A 24,950-nucleotide genomic window follows, 5' to 3' on the forward strand; every position below is an offset into this window, starting at 1 on the left:
ACACTTGACTCTGCAAGTTGCACGTATCACATTTACGCTCGAGCCTCTGAAGTAAGAGACTCAAAAAAAAAAAGGCAAGAGAAACATAGAGAGGGAGCGAAGGCTGCTTGGCATGGTAAACCTTGTTCATTTCCTGTGAGCTATTCCTAGCCCAGTGCTGCTCCCATGGCGCTCTTCGTTTATTTTCTTTTGAGATCTTAGACTTTAAGCCAGCAGTTCTTTAGATGACAAAAGACTCCATATATTTATTTCCCTTCACAATTTTATTCTGCCATTATCTTTAATGTGCTATCCTGGTGTGATATATTCAGTTTCATTTCAACCATTAAAGACTCAAAGTGTTCGTTAGACATAGCCGCTTGAAGACCTTTTTGTTTTGGGTGAGTACTAAAAAGACATTTTTATTGTTAAATACAAGAATTGTATATTTTTTTTAAAGCCTAAAAAAAAGGAAGAGTATAATATATCAGCGAACACTTTTTTCATGCAATCACATGTCCCAAAGGCTTTCCAATGAATACAACTGAGCACAAATAATGTCAGTATAACATGGTGGCCATCTAAGTGTTCTTCACAGCAGGGTGGGTTTTCTGTCCGAATGTTCTACGGTTAGCGCTCACAAAACTGTCTAACCTGATGACTACTATCTCAAGTCTTTCTACCCTCATGCCTCATATTTATCCTTCCATTCGCTTCCAGAGCCTGCTTCATTCTTATAGGTGTGCAGATTGTGAATTTAGCAGACACTGCATTACACTTTTAATACATCTAAAAACTGAAAACTTTAAGCCCACTGCCATCACATGTCCTTCCCCAAAGAAGCCTGTGGACTATAAATGTATGCTTACGCACAGACCTTATGAAATGACAGCCGGTGTCCATATACAGTATGTTTGTGGAGACATGGGAACTAACACATGTGGACTCGTACCCGGGCACACACAGACGGACATCATAAGTTCCACCACACACCGTTTATTATACAATATTTACAATAATAAAGTCAGTGCACTTCCCAGTGCCTCCAGCACCGTTCCCTCAAATGTCCAGGCCTCACAGTCCTTGTGCCTTTCTCTCCTGGCCGCCTCCAATCCTCTCTCCAGCTCTGTCCACTTCCACCCGACTTCCGCTCTCAACTGAAGGGAGGCGGCCCCTTAAATAGGAACCCGGATGGGCTCCAGCTGCTTCCCGGCACTCCCCTATAGACACGCCCCAGTGTGGCGGAAGTGCCAGCAGCGCACCCGGAAGCCGTCCGGGTGTCCCCTGTCGTCTCCCCCCCAGCACTTCCTGGTGTGGCGGAAGTGCTGGGCTCCAGGGATATTCAGGCACCTGGGCACCACCTGGCGGTGGCCACGGGTCCCTACAGGGCTGGGCCTCCAAGCCCTTTACCCGAGGCCCCCAACACAACCAGGGCGGACGCCCCCTCGCGGTCTGGAGGAGGCACAAGCCCTCCTCTGGTCCTCCTGGGCGTCCCGGCTGGGCTCCAGCCCTGGCTGGATGCCACACACAGTAGACCAACATAAAGCAGTTAGTTCAATGTGTCCTTCTTTCAGTGTATCGAAAACAAACCCACACAGGCACAGGGAAAGAATCCCAGTTACACACGGATAGTGGGCTTGCTGGAGGTACAAACCAGAATCTGATAGTTGTCTGGATGCTGTGCTAACTTTCGCCCTACTATGATGTGAATAAGTTTACAAAACTGAATGATTTTTGTAGAGTGCAAATAAGACTTCAATGCAATTTTGTCTGAGGCAAGCCTCGTAAGAATTAATAATCTCTCGATTATAAAAAAAAAAAATCTTGGAAGGAGACGAGAAGTGATTTCCTCAGAGACACTTTCATGTCCTGCGAGACGAGTCTTTGTGCAAAAAGATTTAACTACGCCCGGGGCCGGAAATAAAAGAAAAAGAGTAGAATGTCGTAAAGATATCAAAAACATTGCCGCGATACACATGCAGAGCAGGTTAGAGATAATGGAAGTACGAAAATTCGAAAGTCTCAAAAAAAGGATAGTAAAGATCACATTAGCACAAACAAATGGAAATCATTACTCGGTGAAATAACGGAACAGCGAAAAGAGATGGAATATGTTGTTCGGATTTAAACTTTAAGTCGGAAACTTGCAGATCGTCTAATTCGTGTTGCCATCAGGGAAAAAAAAGTAGTGTTTCTTCCTTATGAAAAGTCGTATCCACGAGAATTAAAAGATTTGTTGTTTGGTGAAAGTGAAATCCCGAGAGAGAAAATTTGAAGCTCAGCGAGTCAAGAGCTTATGCAAAGAGATTTGAAAAAGTCCTGTGCACATAACCACGCACACGGTTCAATCATTTCTCATTTGTATGAATGCTATTGTCAGACACAATTCTTGTAGAGAGAAAGAAACGATATTCACTCACGGGCAGTTATACATTGTGTTGTCACAATGTAATTCCAAACACAGAATCAAAATTCAATTCGATATTGATAAAAAGGTAAAAGCGAAAAGAGATTGAATATATGGACATAGGTGATATGAGAGAAGTATGTAGATATTGTTTGGCTTTAAAATTTAAGTCGGAGACTTGTAGATCGTCTAATTCGTGTTGCCATCAGGGAAAAGTAGTGTTTCTTCCCAATGAAGAGGCCTATCCGCGAGAATTAAAAGTTTTGTTGTTTGGTGAAAGTGAAATCCACATATGTGAGTGACAGAAGCCCCCTAGCATATTATATTATAGAAAGTAAACAAATTCTTGATTTCTGCTGTCAGGTGTTAAGAGGGATAACAGTTCAACTACCTTGATGCTGTGTGACTTGCTTACCTCAGGTAAACTCAGCTGACTTCAAACTGAGAGTAAATTACAAATGCTTGACACTAAGATGGAGTACCTGTAGACACCATAATCCCCAAGCCAACAGGATGGTGCCATAGATTCGTGTCTGAGGAGCACCTTGCTGGCGCTCATCAGGTATGCACTGCCACCCCTTGGGCGATAGGGGGTGTTGTCACTAACTGTCTTGTCTCTTCCCCCTACAGTAGAAAGAAGACATCTCAGAATGCCCCCAATCCTCAACTCTTGTCCCTCCCGCTCTGAAACATATAAATAAAGAGCCCATCCCTGGAAGGTGGCATCTCAGTTAGACCTGATCTCACAGCAGGACGGAGCTCACAGTTAGATGACCCTTTGGCATATTTATTTTTCTAGCACCCTGTTTATTTCACTGAAATCTTTTTTGTTGGGAAAAAAAAAAAATTTACGGGGTGGCCCGGTTGGGCCTATTTTTGGGACTCTGCCATTTCACTCAATTATCACAATGGATAAAAGGTTCATTCTAATGGCAATCCTGGAAGTCTGTGGTTTGAGTGGAGTGGACAAGAAATAATTGACCTCAGAAAGGGTTTAGAGGTGACAGTTAAGGATATTTTGGACTGTAAATGACCAGGATTTAGGAAGGCACATTAGTATGTAGTATTACACCGGACACTCCCTTACACTTCAGCATTTGTTATCTAGTAACAGTTCATTGACTTTCCATTGATTCAACCAACCTGAGGCATCAATCCATACAGGCCACTAATGACTTAGCTCATCTTTTTCATTCAGTTTAAAGAGCTGTTGACCCCTCCAGTACCAAAATAAACAATATATTGTATAGCTGCCACAGAAATATGTTATTGTTATGCTTTGCTATTTAACTTTCTGGCCAGCAAATATGGACAGAAGAAGAAGATGACAGCCTGTACACACCTTTCAGTAGTAAAGTAGGCTGGTGATTGACAGCGGCACCCTTGAAGATGTCTGGTGAGTACACATCCAGTTGTCGGGATCTGTCTGGTAATCTGCTTTTGAAATGAAGAAGAGGAGCAGCAAACAGAGGAAAAACAAATCTCAACATACAGTACCTTCCCAGATCGGGTCATTTAAAGAAACTAGCAGCTATCTACAGACCTCTAGATAAGTGAAAGATGCACAAAAAGGTGCCAGTTCAGTCGATCTTCGATTGTAATGATACAATGATAGTCATTCACAGAGTGGGCTGTGGTGGGACCAGTGCCAATACTCAACTGAATGCTAAGAAAAGGTGGTGGTGGCACGAAACTTCGATCACTGTGATACAATGCTAGTTGAACGAAGATTTGCAAAAGGCTGCTGGTACTTTAATAATAATAATTCTTTGCATTTATATAGCACTTTCTCACTACTCAAAGTGCCCAGCAATTGCAGGTTAAGGGCCTTGCTCAAGGGCCCAACAGAGCAGAGTCTCTATTGGCATTTACGGGATTCGAACCGACAACCTTCCGATTGGCAATGCTGATTCCTAGCCTCAGAGCCACCACTCCACCACTTTCTGTTGAAACTGGAAGAGGTGCTGCCCACTTCAAGTGGTGATGTTAAGTCACTATTTTTGCACAGTTTGGAAATACACATACAAAAATATTTGCAACCTAGTGAAGTTAACCAGCTGCTGGGTACATCCATTTGCTTTTGCTGGTTATGCACATTTTAAGGCCTCCTGTGCCAGCAGCATTAAACACACAGAGGAATTTTTTTACTGTATCTTGTTTTCAAAGCATCTCAATTTGAATTCATTTTTCTCTTTAGTATCCTTATAAAGTGACTTCTGTTTGACTAATAACATAAAATTTTCAAGCCCACTTTATCAGCATCAGGGTTACTGAGACCCAGAGTCTATCATGGCAGCATTGGGTGCAAGGCAAAAAGGAGCCCTGGACTATGCAACCCATCACAAGGACCCAGTCATGCATGCACCCACTCACACTAAGCCAGCTCAGAGTCACCAGGTAACCTGCAGGTCTTTGGAGACACGGGGGATGTACAGTAAATGATAGAAATCCCCTGCATACAGTGGGAATGGCAAACCCAACATATACTGACCGTATGCTGAATTCCAACCCAGGATGCTGGATCCATGAGGTTGTTGTACTACTTCCTCCACCATACTGTTCAGATAATGAAAACCTTAACTCTAAGAGTTTTGGGGTTCTAAGAGGAAACCCTAAAATCTCGTTTTATTTGGTATGTATATTGATACACAGAAGCAAAACAACAATAACTCTGCAGCATGACATGGCTATTTTCATTCCTAAGCTGTGGGGCCTTTTGTTTAGAGATTGCATGTTCTCTCCATGGCGGTGTTTCTTTCCTTTGAAGTGGCTATAAATACGACAGCTATAAATCCGGGTAAAATCCACCATTGGGTGCGACAGGAAGAAAATTGCCAATGTAGCACTCATGTTGTCGTCTGCAAATGTTTGTCACTCCAGAAGTGCAAGCTTTATTTAAAAATCAATGGTACAAGCAGAGCAGTAAAACAGTTACCAGTCTGTCTGATAGGACGCCTACCACAACTGAACAAGCTAACAAACATCTAGCCTTACCTGCCACTTGTTCCTTTCTCCACCTTTCTTCCAACTGTAAGCTCAAGAAGTGCATTTTAAGCCTTGGACCAGAGCAACTTCCTGGACAATCCAAGAAATGTGTGAGTTCTATGATACTGAAGCTGTTCTCCTAACATTCCCCCAAACACCTCTGGTATCCTTACATCTATGACACCAACGCTTACATATTTGTCCAGGCAGACCACAAGTCACTTGCTGTCAAACATGGTTAGCAGGATGCTACATATAAAACAATGAGTTACCCCAATACCACTGATGTAATTGGTTGCTTCTATGGTATTCCTGACCACACCCCACTGTCCTTCTATTATGTACTCATCCCCAGGTGGTTGAGATTTCACTACACTGAAACATCAGAGCATCAGTGATGTCTTTAGATGGGCAACCTAAATTATGCGTCAACACCATCAATCCAGGCATGTAGTAGATAAACAAGGTTAGAGGAGTCGAGAGTATTCAAAGCCAATGACAGAACTCTCTGAACATAATTGCATTTGACTTCACATCAACACCCTTGTAGTTAGAAATACAGATGTCAAGGTAGAGCTCGTGGTAGTGTGGGTGTCTAAAAGGTTATGGAACCAGCAATACAGCACCATGTAGTGCCTGAAAACACTGTGGGCAATTGTGAGTGTCAAAGTTCAGCTATAGCACAAGCCCAGTGAATTAAGAGTTACAATACAATACAATACAATTTATTATTGTATAGTCCAAAATCACACAAGAAGTGGCGAAATGGTCTTTAACAGGCCCTGCCTCTTGACAGCCTCCCAGCCTTGACTCTGTAAGAAGACAAGAAAAATCTCCCCAAAAAACCCTTGTAGGGAAAAAATGGAAGAAACCTCGGGAAAGGCAGTTCAAAGAGAGACCCCTTTCCAGGTAGGATGGGCATGCAGTGGGTGTCAAAAAGAAGGGGCTCAATACAATACAATACAATACATAGAACAGAATAAATTCTCAATACAGTATAAAAATAAAAATTTTAGAAGTACGGAGCAGAATTTAACAGCAGATGATATCACATAATATGATTTGGATTTGTTTAGAGTCCTGGAGACCTCCCCCATTTGGCCATACCACAGCTGAAATAGTGCTAATCCCATGAAAGGATCCCCCTTTCCCATGATTCCTGCGATCCTCCATCATGCATGACTTTACCTTAGGCAGGCAAAACAACTTGGCAGGTGGGCCGTGGCACCAAGTGCCACATTTGAGTAGAGAAAGAGAATAGGTGAGGGTTAGTAACAAATTATAACTATCATTTTACTTATGTTTTAGTGCTAATGGCTAACAACAGAGATGCAGTCTGTACAGTTAATCAGCAGCTCTAGTCAGGGTGTGCTAAACTGAAGTAGTGAGTCTTCAGCCGGGATTTTAAAGCTGAGACCGAAGGGACATCTCTTATAGTAGCAGGCAGACCATTCCACAGTTTAGGGGCAGTGTAACTAAAAGCTCGACCTCCTGCTGTTATTTTATTAATCCTTGGAATCATAAGCAGACCGGCATCTTGAGATCTTAATGTGCGTTCTGGTTTCTAAGTCATGATAAGTTCAGACAAGTAAGCCGGACCTTGGTCATTTAATCCTTTATATGTTAAAAGGAGGATTTTGAAATCTGCCCTAAACTTAACCGGAAGCCAGTGTAAGGATTTAAGAACTGGAGTTATGTGTTTGTATTTTCTTGTTCTAGGAATAATTCTTGCAGCCGCATTTTGGATTAACTGGAGGCTCTATAAAGAACAGTTTGAACATCCAGTGAACACCTAATTGCAGTAGTCAATCCTACTAGAAACTGCGGTGGGTTGGCACCCTGCCCAGGATTGGTTCCTGCCTTGTGCCCTGTGTTGGCTGGGATTGGCTCCAGCAGACCCCCGTGACCCTGTATTCGGATTCAGCGGGTTAGAAAATGGATGGTTGGAATCCTACTAGAAATTATTTAGAACAGGGGTCCTCAGTCACAGTCCTGGAGGGCCACAGTGGTTGCAGGTTTTCCTTCCAACTGATTTCCTAATTAGAACTCAGGACTTGCTGATAATGAAACTTAGTCTTTGTCTTGTAAGTGATTTCATTCTTCTGAGAGAAATTGTAATTACACTGTAAAGTTTCTTTTCCTGAGAGCATTATCCACGTGTTTTGTGGACTAGAACAGAATTAAACTCAACACTCCTTCCAATTCCCCTCTCATTTATTTCTAAAGATTTCTTTTAAACACAGACCATTAATGATGCATATGCACCGGTTTAAAAGGAAGCACGTTGGCTGGAGAGTCACTGGTTTATTGGTTATCTGCATTTCATTCTTAACTAATGTCTGGTTAACAAAACAGGCAACAATTCAAATTTTAAATACAGCTGCTAAAACAAAAATAGTCAATTACAGGCTCTGAATTAACAGGCAAGAAAACTAAAATTAAGCCCCAAAAAAGGTTTTGCTTTAGTAGTAAATAAATGGGTTCTAATGAAGAAATTGGTTTAAGTGGAAACCTGCAGACACTGCGGCCCTCCAGGACTGTAATTGAGGACCTCTGATCTACAATGTAATTAAATTTGTCATTGATGAATGAAAGTGCTAACAAGTCATATAGTTTTACTGTACTGTATATAGTTTTATGGCTGAAATGAAAACCTGTAACCTCTGAGGCCCTCCGGGACCGTGATTGAGGACCCCTGAGTTAGAAGGTCAGTTTGGTTAGGTGTTTACCAGTAATGGGGAAATATTATGAGAAAAAGGAAGAAAGGAGAAGAGACATGGGAAATGAAAGGAGGCCATTTTACTTTTGTCACTCTGGAGTCACGTTTCGTCAGATCCATAGACTTGTTGTTCTTTCTAGAGAAATTCTCAAGACTGTGTCACACAACTTATCCAGGAGACTTTCTGGATGCTCTACCATGTAATAATCCTGCATCCATGGTGAGTGAATTTTGAACACTGAGAAAATTCTACTTCTGTTCATTTAAAACAATTCAATTCCTGAGTCTGCAGTCATGCCACCTGCACTTCAGGACAGGTAATCCAAGTGAGGCTAAGCATGTTCGAATGTGGTCAGCACTTGGATGGGAGACCAACCAGGAAAATGTGGGTTGCTACTTGAAGAGGTCATCAGGAAGTGGTTAGCTGTGGTCTGTGTGTGGATCTCAATGCCCCAGCGCCATAAAAATGGTGGATTAGATGTAAACTGATCCCCAATGGTCACAAAAGATCGCTGGGCATCTTTCCAAAACTGCCCATTGATGCCTCATCCATTCTGTCCACCCTATTTATTTCTAACTGGCTAACTTTGTCTCTCACTCCTTCAAATCCTAACAGCTAATGTGATTTGAGCATACTGGTGCAAGAATGGCTGGCGTCGCGTCATCCAGGTGGGTGCTGCACATTGATGGTTGCTGAAATGGCTTACTCAATCTTTATAAAGCATTTTAAGTAGTGAGAAAAGGCTTTGTCCATTTTACCCTTACAAACAGCACATCTCTGGAAATTGTTTAAGTAGCAGAGCAACTTTGTAAGAGTTAAAGGGGCAGAAGGCAACTAAAGCAAGAATTCTGATTGACTTCTTCATCTCCCATGAAGTACTAAATGGTATCCAATATTCTGACCCTCTGCAGCCAGGGGTCACTGACTTCTTTTCTGGCAGCAGGCCTGTCAGGCAGGTGGGGAAGGGTGCTGTCAGCAGCGCGCTTGAACCGTACAATTGGAGGGATTTATTTGTGAGAGACTTGTTCTTGGGAGGTAAGGTTTGACAGAAGAGGTCACCGGGTTAACCTTGAGACCAAAGGTCTGATGGTGGATTGAGAAACTTTGAGATTCTTACAATTTGGCTTTTGTGGAGCGGGTCTTCGATTAAAAGGCATATGTAATGATGAAAATCTGTGGAGGATGTCAAACAGTTTACTGTACACATGCGAGCCGAGTCTGATGTCTTTCTTAAGCCTTCTTCTAAGTGCATCACCAGATCTGGGTGTCTGCTAGGATCACAAGTCGCAATGTTTATCATTTATTGTTAATTCGAAACAATTATATGTGCGACTATTAATTACAGGGAATGTTAATTCCAAAGAAACGTGTTATTGGGGTTTTCAGTTTATAACTGATGATTTTTTCCTTACTATAAATAGAGATATAATGTACTAGCACAGTGGTTATTGCTCATGGCTCAAACTCTACAGACCTCAGTTTTTGTCATGCCCCTTTTTGTGGAATTTTTCCCCAAACTAAATGGGTTTTCATAAATGTTTCTTTAGTTGTGACTCCTAATCTGAGTCTCAATAGGTGTGTGACTGAGTCATCCTTAAATGAATAAACATCTGTTGTCGGCTTAAGATTTGTACTCAGGCAGGCTCTGTAACCTGCCATGAAAAGCTGGGATGTGGACAGATGGATGTGTGCCTGCATACACAGTATATTGCATTGCCAAGCCCCCCAAAGTCCTAAAAATGCACAAGAGGGACATAGAACAGGGAATTTATTAAGAGAATACTACACAGTGGCAAGATGACTCTGGTGGATTCTGAAGAAACAGAAATTCTGAAAACACTAGAAGGAGAGTGAGAGAGAGAAAAACACTATGAAGAATTGATAGGAAGCAAGATAATTCAATCCAGGACAGCATGAGGCAGCAAAGGGTCTTTAAAAAGAAAACAGCCAAAAGAACCATCCACACAAAAGTTCCCAAAAGGTCCCTTATTTATTTAAAACCATAAAAGGTCCCATACGGTACCTAGCCATGAATAAATGGTAACAGATTTTGTGAAATACAATAATTTCCTTATTTTAAAGGACTCTTGCTGCACCAAGAACAGTTCAAGTTGTCTTGCTTTGCTGTATTCTGCTAAGTAGCCTATGGCACACATTCATGTCTGAGGATCACCTTCCGTGCTCATTCAATACCACCCCGGGACAAGAGGGGGCACAGTCACTGACAGTATGGTCTCCTTCTGTTCCCACAGCACAGAGAAAATGACCAGTAAGGGAAACTGACTCCACCCATTTCAGTTGGAGGTCTATAAATTGGACACACTCCCAAAAGGTGGCATCTCATTTGGAAAGCTCAGCCCAGAACGGAGCTCTACTCCAGACCTGACACACCATTAGAAGGCATTGCAGCCCTGTATTTTGGTTTATTGCGCCACCGAGTGCTATTTCCATTTGCATTCAATCCATCAGTTAAATGGTACTCCAACATTTATTGCATGACCACAACTATTGCACATTAAAGATTTCTGTTTTTTTCCACAAATCAGGAATATTTTCAAAGCCCAACAAAAAAGAATAATACAATTCTTTGTATTATTCTTTCCAAATCCGAGAGCATGGTCCTCAGCCGGAAAAGGGTGGAGTGCCCTCTCAGGGTTGGGGGAGAGATCCTGCACCAAGTGGAGGAGTTCAAGTATCTCGGGGTCTTGTTCACGAGTGAGGGAAGAATGGAGCGTGAGATCAATAGGCGGATCGGTGCGGCATCCGCAGTGATGCGGGCTCTGCATCGGTCTGTCATGGTGAAAAAGGAGCTGAGCCGTAAGGCAAAGCTCTCAATTTACCAGTCGATCTACGCTCCTACCCTCACCTATGGTCATGATCTATGGGTAGTGACCGAAAGAACGAGATCACGAATACAAGCGGCTGAAATGAGTTTCCTCCGCAGGGTGTCTGGGCTTTCCCTTAAAGATAGGGTGAGAAGCTCAGTCATCCGGGAGGGGCTCAGAGTAGAGCCGCTGCTCCTCCGCATCGAGAGGAGTCAGATGAGGTGGCTCGGGCATCTGATCAGGATGCCTTCTGGACGCCTCCCCGGGAGGAGGCCCCGGGAAAGACCCAGGACACGCTGGAGGGACTATGTCTCCTAGCTGGCCTGGGAACGCCTTGGGATTCTCCCGGAAGAGCTGGAAGAAGTGGCCGGGGAGAGGGAAGTCTGGGCCTCTCTGCTTAAGCTGCTGCCCCCGCGACCCAACCTTGGATAAGCGGAAGAGGATGGATGGATGGATGGATGGACAATTCTTTGTCAAGCCTTGGTTCGGCGAGGAATCACATAACCCAGGAAAGTGCCATTTTAAGCTCCTTATTTTTAAGAGTGATGGAACTTGGCTGCCATTTAAAATGTTATTGGTGCATAGCCCTTAATGGTAGTGAAAGAATCAGAGGTGCAAGGACACCAGGGGCTCTTAGTGCATTAGAAACCTTAGGAAGGAGGTTAATGGCATCTCCCTACCCCACCACTTTGAAATCTGGAGCGCTACAATTGAGTTCACTGGTAAGAAGACAGAAAGATGTTATTGTACGGTGTGAGAGGCTCAGAGGAGAGTGACTGTTGTGCTGTAGTTGGATTATTAAGATTGATAAAAATGGGGACCCCCTCCACTTGAGAGTAAAGAATGACAACTTGTAGGGAATGTGGCCTCAACCCTATTAAGTGTTTAATATTGTGCTCTCTAATAATATCCATCCTCTTTGCATTTGGTAAATAAAACTGCTCTGATATTTTATGTATTGTGATGTATTTTGTTTTGTTTTTGGGTATGGTACCTGTAGATCTGGGGTTCTTAACCTGAGGTCTGTGGACCCCTAGGGGGTCCATGAATGGGTTTCAGGGGGTCCATGAGGATCAGATAAAAATTAACATTTATATTCACTATACAGCCTGGTACTGTTGATTTGGAGTAGATGTAGAAATAGTAGTAGTAATGGTAGTAGAAATCATAGTAGTAGTGGCAGATCTGCTTTAATTTACACAAGAGGATTGTATTTCGTAATTATACTGAGTGGCCATTACTTTTTGCATAAAAAGGAGTGTTTTTTTAGACTGTTTACTTTAAAGTTTAATAGTATTTTGTGTATGTCATATAGGGTGGCGCAGTGGTAGCGCTGCTGCCTCGCAGTTAGGAGACCCGGGTTCGCTTCCCGGGTCCTCCCTGTGTGGAGTTTGCATGTTCTCCCCGTGTCTGCATGGGATTCCTTCGGGTGCTCCGGTTTCCTCCCACAATCCAAAGACATGCAGGTTAGGTGGATTGGCGATTCTAAATTGTCCCTAGTGTGTGCCCTGCAGTGGGCTGGCGCCCTGCCCGGGGTTTGTTTCCTGCCTTGCGCCCTGTGTTGGCTGGGAATGGCTCCAGCAGACCCCCGTGACCCTGTAGTTAGGTTTTAGCGAGTTAAATAATAGATGGATGGATGTCATATATGTATGAGACAATCAAACCTCAATAAGTAAAGTACATTATATTCATTGCATGCAAAGTTGTGTTGATTTGAATATTTCTGAAGAAGGGGGTCCATAGCTTTCATCAGATTCTTAAAGGGGTCCGTGACTCAAAAAAGGTTAAGAATCACTGCTCAAGATAGATAGATATTGTATATAAAATGTAAGCACTGTATAAACACATATCACAATCTTATTATGTAAGATTACAACTTTAGAAGTGAGGAGAATAGCCAAACAACTGTGAGCCATTAAAATAATGATTTCGTTTAACAAATAAATAAACACATGTGAAGTCATTCCTGTATTTCTTAGATGCACACAGTAGTGAGTACTGCAGAAATAAGCATACTGTTGAGTAAGAGACCGGAAGTTGTGACCGATTAAGAAATCAAAGAGATAAAAAACACCTGCCAGGAAGTTCTGCCAGCAGTATGATTAAGACACCCGGATTTTAATATTTACATACAAGTACGTCGAATTGTAGAATTTTCATTCCAATCTGAATTGTGGACAGGCTGCTCAGTGAAGTGTGTCTTTTGTAGTTCATGCCATTCTAAACTTAGACTCATCATTCATTCATTCATTCATTCTCCATAGTGTACAAGTCCTGGCAGCATCAGAGACATGACAGGACAGAGCCCCAGAAGAAGCATACAGTCACACATGACCACTCATGTCAGTTTGGAGTTATCAGTTAACCTAACCTAAGCATATTTAAAATGCAGAAGAAAAACTGGAATATCAATACAACAGTCCATAAAGAAACAAGGGAAACTCCACACAGTTAGAGACAAAAAACAAAGTCTGAATCACTGCCTTGGGGTCCTCACCAATGAGCCTACCGTAACATACCACTCATAAACCCACTTCAGTGTCATGGTGGACTCAGCCTCATCCTTGCAGCATAAGACAGTAACTGTCTCCTTCACACTTACAGTTGGTGCACTTACACCAACTGAAGTCCCTCACATAAAGGACAACTTGCAAAGTGCACATGAATAGTAACTGAACCAGCATTTGAACCCATATCTTTGAAGCAGTGAGGCAAACTTCCAACTGGAATAAAGAGTAGACATTTAAACACCTCTTGTAAAGTCTGATCTGTCCACTAGAAGCCATATATTGGAGGAGAACACTCTGGCATTATGGCAAGCCTTTCAGGGAATTACACTTCTGCCCTAAAATAAATGTCACATCAAAACCCACTTTTGGACGTTTTCATATGCCGCTTTTTGTATTTTTAAAGTGATAGAATTAGGGAATTGTTCCCTCTTACCTTCTGGAGCCACTGGGTGTTGTTCTGCATGGCACTTTCCAGATGATGTAGCCGTTGCATGGACCAATCGTTTTCCATGGAAGGGGAGTCCCTCTGCACTCCATGAGCAGTTCCATATTGATCCGGGTTTCCCCGGCAGTTCTCCATCTCGGGCAAAACAAAAGTGTAACTGCACTGGCCATGCTGGACACGGTGAAGCCTCCTGCGGCCGCCGTCTCCCCCACGCCGCTGACCACCACCTGAAGCTGCCGCAGCAGCACCTGTGATCAGCACGCTGAGACAGAAACACGTGAGCATCATCCTTGTCAGGCAAAAGACATGCAGGCAGTTTAGGTTCCTAAAAGGGCATGCTTGTTTTTAGCATGCCATTTACTTATAGAAAGAAGGTCCGTTGCGCTGGTAGATGTCCTCCCTAACACCTTATGGAACAGGACTGGGTCTCCCTTCTGCAGAGTGGCCGGTCAGATGCTTGAGCTCTCTTGGAACTGTGAGGCTAAGGAGTTGCACGTTTGAGTGAGCGCCTCTGTCTGTCCTCCTATCCCACCACAGTGGGGTCGAGTTTCAAAAATGACCACAGCCAAATAGCTCAGCCCCTTATCTCAGCAAGGGAATGGTTCCACCTCACACACAAAAAAAAAAAAAGAAGAAAAAAACAAATAAATAAATAAAGATTCTGCGAGTCTTCCATTCTGAAACTGTCACTCAGAAAGAGAAAGGAAACCAGAATGCTGGCTTTATTTATTTTTTCCTTATTTTTATTCAAATAAGAATGGGGGGGGGGCATTCTTAAATAAATCAAACTGATTAAGCACAGATGCTGTGCAGAAAAGATGCAGCAGGCATTAAGTGAACGTGGAAAAAATGGAAGTTTCGTTCTCATAAAATGTAACTTTTGTTTATGAGCCAAGAGGGCTTTTGACATGTCTTCATTTGTGAATTACTTGTAAGCCAGCTATTTTATTTTTGGACGACAAGCTTTAAACTTTCTGTGATTCGTCCCCTGTCACACCATCTGCTGAAATCTGTGTGGCTCCCTCAGAATGTAACAAGCGCATTTCAAAAAGAAGATTGGAGTGGAGTGCTGCCTGCCGGGTTCTTATCTCAGGGTCCCTAAAATGCTCCCACCCCACTGACCCTGCTGGCTCCAGCTGATATCCTCTGGGCATAATGTGCTGCACGCAATGGCTTTTGTACCATCACAGACACTTCCAAGATCAGGCAGAGAACAAACTGTAAGACTCGAATGGAGTGTTGTCACGAATATACTCGGTAAAAATGCAACAAAGACAAAGAAATCTCTCCGCATTCCACTTCATGGCGAAATGAGCAGCGTTTTGTCTATGGATTTTTACAAACTTTCAGGCAGCGATTTTTGCATACATAATACACGGAGAGTGGGGAAGCTGGCACTGCCTTGGGCACTTATTAAATAGCTCAACATGTCTGATGCTTGGAAGAATAAGAATGTCCCTATGCACAGACACAGGTCTTTTATGGCTTAGACCTTTTAATAACAGTTTTAGGATTGAGTAATATCTACTTTACCTAAACGCTTGGGGATAGGCAGGGTGCCAATCTGTGTCAGTGCCCGCATTCACCTACTCATAAAAAAAAACAAATTACAGTCTCCTAATTATCTAACACCACACCTTTACGATGTGGCAGGAAAACCTGAGAAACTTGGGGAAAACACCAACCCACCCAGAGAGGATGTACAAACTCAAAAAGGACAGCGACCAGGAGCGTGATTCAGATCCTATGCGCTGGACTTGTGAGGCAGCAGTACTACTCACTACACCACCTTATCCAGACAATAAACGTGTCAATTCTGAGGCGGTGGGAGTGTCAAAGTTCCTGTCACATTACATGATTTCTAGACGTCTGATTTCATTTACAAATTCTTAGCTAGTCAGAGACTTTCGCGGCATGCTCCAGAGACTAGAAGTCATGCAGTATGACATTCCCAGGTTTGGTTCTGTCTTAAGTCGTATGATCAGGTTTTGTGTGCAAATGAGTACACGTCCAGAGCTACAAAACATGAAGGAATAAGGAATGTGGGTGTTTTGGACCTGATTTTAAAGAAGCTTATCTTTTTGATGTCTCATATTTTTGTACCACAACAAACAAGGCAGAGATTGCAGCTGATCTTGCCATACCTGAAAAGCATTCGTACAGCATCAGCTCTGTCAGGCAGCACATTATTAGCTGTCAGAAAAAGGTTTGTAAACATGAAACAGTGGGAAACAATTGGATATCAATGGCTTTATTTGCTTTTTATTGACTGCATATACACCATCGTAGCGTGAGTTAGTGCAGAGTGCACACATGGCGATTTTAATTAACAAGAGCAAGGTGGCAATTAGATTTAGTGAATAAAAGGGGAGACGAAAAATGAAAGGAATGGAAATGAAACTGAATATCAATTGAGGGTATAGGAAAGATAAATGAAGAAGAACAAAATCCAACTACTGAGCAAATTACAGGGAACAGGACAGAGGGGCCGGAGGTGTTCTTGTCAGCCGATCAACTGAAAAGGCAGAGCTGCGAAGAGGGCAAGAGAGACCATGGGAGTAGTAAGAAGGGGTCCCAGCACAGCGGCACAGCAGCCTGGGAGCCGCAATAACCGAAGGAGTTGGCACCTCGGGGTTCACCGGTATTAAAGGAGGCGGCGGATCGAAGAGACCATGGGATACTCATGGATCCTGACAAGAACCACAGAAAGAGTCAGAAAGAGGTTAGGTTAACCTTTCTTAGTTGAATTCAACTATTTATTAGGTAATTTATTTATTGTTTTTAACTTTCACAGAAAACTGTTTAGTGAATTTTTATTGACATATTTATTCAGGTTTGGGTTTTTTTTTTTTTTAAACCTTGTTGTGTGAATAAAACCATTCTATACATTTGCACAAATTCTTGCTTGTTCTGTGTCCTTTTTGCCCAACTCATCCTCTGTTCATGACTATAAATGGTCCCAGGTTCAAAAAGTATGGAAAGTGAAGTCACAAACAGCAGCAAGTTTCACTTTACGACATTATACGGTTATTTTAATTTCCAAGTAGTGATGCCTTCTGTTTAGAGTCTAAATGTTCTCCCATTGATGGTCTGGATTTCCTCTGAAGTGGCTTTGAAAATTATAGCTCTAAGACAGAGCAAATTCCATGAAGGGATTGGCACTTTTGTGTATTGAACTAAGGACTGACTGGATGGGTGACTGTGGCCAGTAGGTGGCACTCTTGAGTCTTCCTCAATTCACACATAAATGCCAGTGGAGGAAAAAGTATAAAAAAGGAGATCTGGTAAAGGAATCATTAATAATAAAAGGTAAAGTACCACTTCCGGTTAGTAGTAATAGCACAAAAGTTGATAGAAATTTACATTTTGTACCTAATATTTGTATGCAAAATTTGGTTGACCTAAGTGAAAGCGTACTCAATTTATCATGTTTACATACACACATACACACATCGCTGGACACACAGACATAATTCTAAAAATGGTATTTTCGGACTCAGGGAGGTCTAAAACATAGAGATTCATCAAAAATCTCAGAATGGAAGTTTTGAAGGATTCCAATTCTTTGCCAATACTTCGTAAATGAGAAGATCGAATTTTTGGACGATTACAATACTTTCCCTACGAGAAAGTAAATCGGACTCAGGGAGATTTAAAACATCGAGATTCATTAAAATCTCAACGTCAACTTTTTGGACGATTACAATAATTTCCCTATACTTCGTATATATGAGAAAGTAAAAAGGAATGATTGGGTCTAAATTAGTAATTAACAGTTCGCTCTCTTTCTGGCAGATTGCCACCTAATGAACCTCCAAGACGATAATTTGATTCTACTCTCCTGGAGGTGTGAGACAATAGCACTAAGCTCTGTGTTATCCTACTGGCCATGAAGAATTATAACATAATATAATACACTTAAACCCACTCCTTCTAATTCAAGAGTCATGGGGAGCCAGCATCAGACCTAAATGGGGTTCAAAGCCTTTGCAAATATCATGCAGACTTTGATTGAAATTATAAGATGATAGCACTCACTATTGTGCTGCTCTTTTAAGCTGTTTGTGATCATTATATAATAAAGCACTCTCAAACACGCTTAATCCAATTCATGTTTGTGGAAGGCTGTAGCCTATCCCGGCAGCCTTTGGGTCCAAGGCATGATGACTTGCAAATCCATTAAAAGTCACACTCGTTCACAAATCTAATACTTACTATGAGTACTAGGGGGCACTGCCCACTGCTTGCCAACCTCCGGGTATGGTTAACCAGATGTACAATTTAAACCGATTGTTACACCTGCATAATAGATCCAATTATTTTACATTACAGCGAGTAATTAACCATAGTTAAAAATAGTAAAACATAATAAATTGAAAGAAATGTATGTTTCATGTTGTGTTAGAGTTACAGTATACACCATATAATATTGCGTTATATGTTCTTTTTTCTGTTTGGATTTGAAATTAACATGCAAATACTTTTTAAACTTACACTTATACTGTTACACTTCAGTAAAAAACAATATTTGGAATTAACTTTTCGTCAATATCGCATTGAATTTTGATTCCGTGTTTGGACTTACATCGTGACAATGCAACGTATATAACTGTCCATGAGTGAATATCATTTCTTTCTCTTTAATAAATAAACTGACTTTTTACAGTATAGCGCGTAATTAACCATAGTAAAAAATAGTAAAACATTAAATTGAAAGAAAATTATGTTTCATGTTGCGTTAGAGGTATTTGTTGAGTTATATGTTTTCATTCTGTTTGGCTTTGAAATTAACGCACAAATACTTTTTAAACTTACACTTTTACTGTAACACTTCAGTAAAAACATACACCAAACAACAAATCTTTTCATTCTCATGGATATGCCTTTTCATTGGTAAGAAACACTGCTTTTCCCTAATGGCAACATGAATTAGATGATCTACAAGTTTCCGACTTAAACTTTAAAACCGAACAATATCTACATACTTCTGTCATATCACCTATGTCCATATATTCGATCTCTTTTCGCTCTTCCGCTATTTTACCAAGTAATAATTTCCATTTGTTAGTACTAATGCGATCTTTACTATCAGTTTTCGTGCCTTTTGAATTTTACTACTTTCATAATCTTTAACCTACTCTGCATTTGTATCGCACCAACATTTTTGAACCTCTTTACGACGTTCTACTTTGTCTTCTACTCTTTGTCTTTTATTTCTGTCCCCACTTGGACCTGCTAGGTTTTCATTTCCACTTGGTATGGGCTGACTATTACTTTCATTATTTTCCGAAAATATGAACTTAGATTATTATTGCTCTTTTTTGAATTATTTTCTCTCCAACACTTTTGGGCCTATTTTCGACATGCTGCCTTTTATTCTCCTCTAAGTTGTTGACGTGTCATTTAGAAGGTATAGAATTATTGTCCAGAAATGGACTATTACAAATGAAACAAATAGATTGTATGTATAACAATACAGTCCAGAAAAGCTTCTTTAAAGGATGAAACGGAGGATTTTTCATAAATGCCTTAAAATGAGGAAAATGTAAAAATTTATAAGAGCTGAGAGCCCAGGAAGTGTGTCTGACAAAAGCATTCACACGAATGAGAGGTGATTAGACCATTTGTGTGGTTGAATATGGTTGCAAGGAGGGTGGGACTTGAAAAAATCTCCTAGCAAAAGTTTTGTCTCACGGGACTTGAAATTATCTTTGAAAAAGTCTCGTCCCAGGATTTCCTTTTATAATAGAGAGACATTTCTTGATGAATACCAGCATATAAAGAGCTTCATTCACACTGTCTGACACGGCTCCTTGTAAATGACGCTCAAGGACTCACAGTGAAGTCAGTTGTGGAGGAAGAGCCTGCAGCTTTGGGGTTTCTGCTAGCCTTTGCTGTGCACCCTTAATAAATTGTCTTCATTGGCCTGCCGCCATTCATTCACAGAATTCACTACACAACTGTATTGTTGTATTAGTTAATAACTAACTAAGTCTGGCCATCAGATGGGGCATAACACAGTACATTTCTCCCATATCACCAACAGACAACAATATAAGAAGCCTGGCAAATAAGAGCAGGCCATTCAGGTCAAGGGTTCTTAATAAGGGACAGAACTAAACGCAGCATTAATTAGTCTTTACTTAAGAAATTGACAGGAATGGTAATCTACAGCCACTTCAGTTCTCCTGGAGCTGATTTTGACACCCCTGGCCTATTCTCTTTTAACAGCCCAATCCATCGTTGGGACATCTGAATGTCATGTCAGAATTCATAGTACTTGTGCCAGTGAGACTATAAGATACTGTTAGATCATCAAGTACTGCACAAGGAATTAGTCGTACTGCAAGGGAGATGGCCAATGAGAGGCGATCTACAAGTCTCCGACTTAAAGATTAAATCCGAACAATATATTAGATCTGTTTTCACTGTTCCGTTATTTCAAGTAATAATTTTTTGTTTGTGCTAATGTGATCTTTACTATCATTTTTTTCAGACTTTTGAATTTTCATATTTCCACTACCTCTACCCTGCTCTGCATGTGTATCTCGCCAACGTTTTTGAATCCTTTATGACGTTCTACTTTGTCATCTACTATTTGTCTTTTATTTACAGCTCCGGGAATGGTTAAATCTCTTGGCACAAAGTCTCGTCTCGCAGGACATGAAAGTGTCTCTCTGAGAAAGTCACGTCTCATCTCTCATCCCAAGATTTTTTTATTATAATAGAGAGACATCTCTTTGAACTCTTTCAGTAGCAGCCCGAGTTAGACTACTGGCCAGGGCTCCATTTACAGGTAGTGAAGCACCTATTGTGATAGCCCAAGTCTGTCAGTCTCTCTGTCCGTCTGCCCCACGTAAGTCAATTTTGTTGAGATGTGACACGCTTTATTTTAAATGAAATTTATCGAGACGCCAACTTCCATGTTCTTCTGCTACATAAATCCCAGTCAGCGTTAAAAGTAACACACGTGCAAGATGATCCGCTGTGGCAACCCCTAACGGGAGCAGCTGAAAAAAGAAGAAGAAAAAGGTGCAGTGAGAGTAACAATACTAAAGCAACTATGGTATTTAGAATAGTTTCACCATTCTGTGGACCTTTATATTGTTACAGGTTAATTACAATCAGATGCATTAAACTAATAAACAGTATGCGGTTAATTTCAGCATATTTATAAAGCCGCGTCAGGGATGTGGATCTAAAAATGAAAGGGAAACCACACTGGAACAGTAGCACTGCTTTGACACTGGGTGCCTCCAGTTTACAAAACCGAGCCGAGAACCTGCATATGCCAGAGTTGGAGCTACTGTGAAAATGTACGTGGTTTTATGCCCAGTTTACGTTTTATACATCGCAATTTGAACGTGGAAACTTTCATACGCAACATTTGTGTGCATACGCACCGTTTCTACATGAGGCCCCTGGTCTTTTAGTCTTAGGTTTACACAAACAATCGTGGCAAGTGATTGTCCATTATGTATATTCATATTCCCATTATAAGACAAATCAGTTCCTTTCCTGGTTCTTACTTATTTACATAATGTTAACACATTACTGTGTGTTAACTAATATTAATAACCAGTAATGGTGGACTGCACGATAACGTGCAGTGAATAGACTTGACTTATAGTTTTCATCCTCTTTCTCTGTACGTTTAGCATTCGTTTGCTCAGAGGTTGATGCGCTTGCTTGCTTGCTGCTTCCTGACCAGCTCTTCTTGTGCTGCACTGCCGCCGCCGAGAGTTGATTCTACAATAAAATAAAATAAAAATAAAAAAAGGAATAACAATCATCATCCCGAAAGCGGACAGTAAAGGTCACGTAGTATATGTGTACTAAACTTCAGGTCAATAGTTCAAACGGTTTACAAGCTACAGGTTATTTAAAATCCTGGAAAGGCAAACAGACAGCCACGGTTGTGTATTATATAAGAAGATTAGATGGGAAACTTATCTGTGTTCCTTTTCTCCTTTCAAAGGGTAATATTGATACTGATTTTACACTAGTATTGGTTATTTTTTATTAATCAATATTTTTCAATTGTTTAGCTAATTACTACTCTGCTCTATTAGATAGATGTTGAAAATTGTTATGTTTAAGAAAATCGAACAACAACTAGTTAGTGACCTTCTCACCACTAACACACATCAGTTGATGCTGTTTTCACATCACTGGAATTGCAGTCTACTGTGTGTGAAAGTTACCACAAGGTTATTTAAGCTACATGTTTAACTTTGTAAAGTACTGTTCAAATGCACATATTTATTGTCGTCTACCAAAATGTGTAATTACATTATTATTGCTATTAATTTTGAATGACTCATTTTTACAAATCTGTTCATTAAACAAAAATGTAATAACTGACTCTTGGATAAAGAAAATAAAAAAAGTGCAACGCTCTATCTTTCACATCAGTTAACTTAGTCGCTGAATACAACCTGAATGTAACGCAGTGCGTACATCGTCTAACGTGTATATTTTTAAAATGGATTCTTCCTTTTTGAAAGTTGTGGGCTGGCATCTGTAATTTTAATTGTGCAATTTAAACTGTTTCTTAATCACGAAAGGTATTGTATAGCAAGTAAGCAAGGTGGTTTAAATGTAGGTATTGGTTTGAGTTTTACTTTTCACGACACCTGATAAATTTGGAAATGTTCAGTTTATGTTTTCTTATTTGACTGATGCCTTTATCCGAGGTGATGGACACCATTTGAGATACAATTGGTTGCATTTCTTTTTTGTTTTGTCCAATTAGGGTTAGGGTTATGTGAAGTAATTTGCTCATAGACAAGCAATGATCTGAACCCACAGCCTCAGGGTTTGAAGTCAGAAGGGCAAAGCCTTAACCACTAAGCCATTGGCCTGGGTTTATCTTTGGATTCTTTGCATTTTATTTTGATTAATATTAAGTGTATTATCTTGTATTTTCTTAGTAACTGAACCCTGTAATCCCGATCTTGCCAACAAGTTCATAATATGGTGCATACTGTACAAGTACATGGAAACTCTCAAATCAGTCTAATCCAGTTAAAGTTTGTGGGGGACCAGAGTCTACCCCATAATATGTTAAATTAAGACTTATTTTTATTGTATTAAGGTTTTAATTGTTCCCAACTGCTTTTGGTAATGAAAGAATCTGAATGCATTGGTCGTACAAATTGATGTAATTACTGTAGGTAGTCGAAATCTGCTTTGGTGAGATTAGCGGATGTTATTGGGTTTCCCTGGCCCCGTATTTCTTAAAGGTCAGTGGAGTCTGAGCACAACAGTAAATGGGAAGGAATGTGACATTTATTAAAACAAAAACTCTACAACATGGTTCTGGCCAGTAGCCATTGCTGTAGGTCCAGCATGTAATGAAGCAATTCTGCATTGAACTCTGATACTAACAGATGGTTGTCACTGGATGTTTTAAAAACATATGGATTCCTTTTAATAGATTATCAGGAAGATAAACTTCCACTTTCACCCTGCTGGCTTAACACGTTCCAATTGGCAACAGTATTAAGTCACATGTGTTTTATTTGTCATCATACTTGTAAGGGGATTGACTGTTTGGTGAGGTGTCATTCAATAGATGGATGTCCAGCACCCTCAGCACCTCCATTCCCACTCCTATGCCATTATGTCACCTTTAAGACACTAGAGGTAGCTGTTTCCTCTTTCAACCCAACAGACAGATGCTGACACAGGGTAAAACCACCAGGAACATCTTTAATGATTTTTTTCTTCTTTAAACATTGTCCAAAAGCACCTCCACCACCATACACAAGCAAAATAACAATAATCAGCACACAAATCTCTCCTCCACTCCTCCCACCAATCTCTGTCCTACTCCCTCCCAACTCCAGCTCTTTCCTGGTGAGTCGCCACCAGTCCTTTAAATAATCTTTGACCCGGAAGTGCTTCCTGAAGAGCAGCCGGCCGTCAGCCACACACCATTACCATACCATACCATACCATATTTATTTGTTGAGCGCTTAAAAACACAGCATTACAACTGACCAAAGCGCTGTACAGTTACAACAAGCACTTTTTTTATGTCACTTTTGTACTGGTACGATGCATGCTAAGTGGTTGAGTGGTGTATAGAGACACCCCACTAAGGGAGGCTATCAATATTTACTGCTTTATTACTGTTAGAAAAGATGTAATAAAATTCTCTCAAGCAAACAAAAAATATCAGCGTATCCTGGATTCACTGGAGAAAAAGAAAGTGAACCAATTGAAACAAATTAATCACATATTCTTTTCTAACTTTCACAATGTGTTACACATTATATGTGAACGGGTGCAGAGCATCAATATCAGTTATGTATCTCTGCGCCTCAATATTCCTTTTTGGGTCGCAGCCCCAACACCCATAAATGCCACCTTACAGTCCTATTAAAATGCTGCTTTTAAGAAGATACTTACAGTTGTATTTTAAAGTCAACGTTCTCTTAGCAGGAATGAGTTAAATGAGCAAATAAAGACAAATTGGCCCAGAGTGGCTTCTCAGAACATGAAGAAGTACATGCCTTCCTTACTAAGAAAGAAGACATGGGAGAAAATCCATCACAATTATAAGAAACAAAGATCTTCTCCTGTGAGGCACCAAGGCTGCTAAAGCTTGAAACTCTGACTCTGAAGCATGTGATCACTGGCCAGCATTTTGAAACTTTGGATCTTCTCTTTCCTACTCACATCAACACAACAATAAACTACTTAATTTATAACTAAAACTTTGCCTGTGCTTGCGTATAACAAAGAGCCAATGGGCATGTCGTAATCAGACATTTTAGCTGTATATTGTTTGACAGCTTACATCCTTGAGCCATGTGTTCTTTTCACCATGGTGACATGATTAATTTATCCCGACCAGAAAAACATGTGGGGAGTCAAGGAAGGTTAGAGAGGGAAAGCACTAAGAACACAGCAAGAGGGTGCAAAATGACTGATGAGTCGCTTGGCCTTCTTACCTATGGCACCGCTCTGTTGTTCTGCATTTCCTCCTGAACAAGTGTTTCTGATTTGCAGATCTAGTCAGATGTGTCTGGGAATTGTGGACACTGAGACAAGAGCAGAACTAAACCAGTT

At 40.9% G+C, this 24,950-nt stretch overlaps 1 protein-coding gene across 1 annotated transcript in view; it reads right to left on the minus strand.

Moving 5' to 3' along the window:
* angpt4 (angiopoietin 4) overlaps positions 1–14,437 on the minus strand; it is a 195,083-nt gene extending 180,646 nt beyond the window's left edge. The window contains exon 1 of the mRNA XM_039735558.1: positions 13,860–14,437. Within this exon, the coding sequence (XP_039591492.1) occupies positions 13,860–14,159 (300 nt within the window). The 5' untranslated portion in view covers positions 14,160–14,437. The remainder of the gene's footprint in view (positions 1–13,859) is intronic.
* Positions 14,438–24,950: the final 10,513 nt, after the last annotated feature.

This window comes from Polypterus senegalus, chromosome 14 (assembly GCF_016835505.1).
Source record: "Polypterus senegalus isolate Bchr_013 chromosome 14, ASM1683550v1, whole genome shotgun sequence".
NCBI classification, from domain to species: Eukaryota; Metazoa; Chordata; class Cladistia; order Polypteriformes; family Polypteridae; genus Polypterus; species Polypterus senegalus.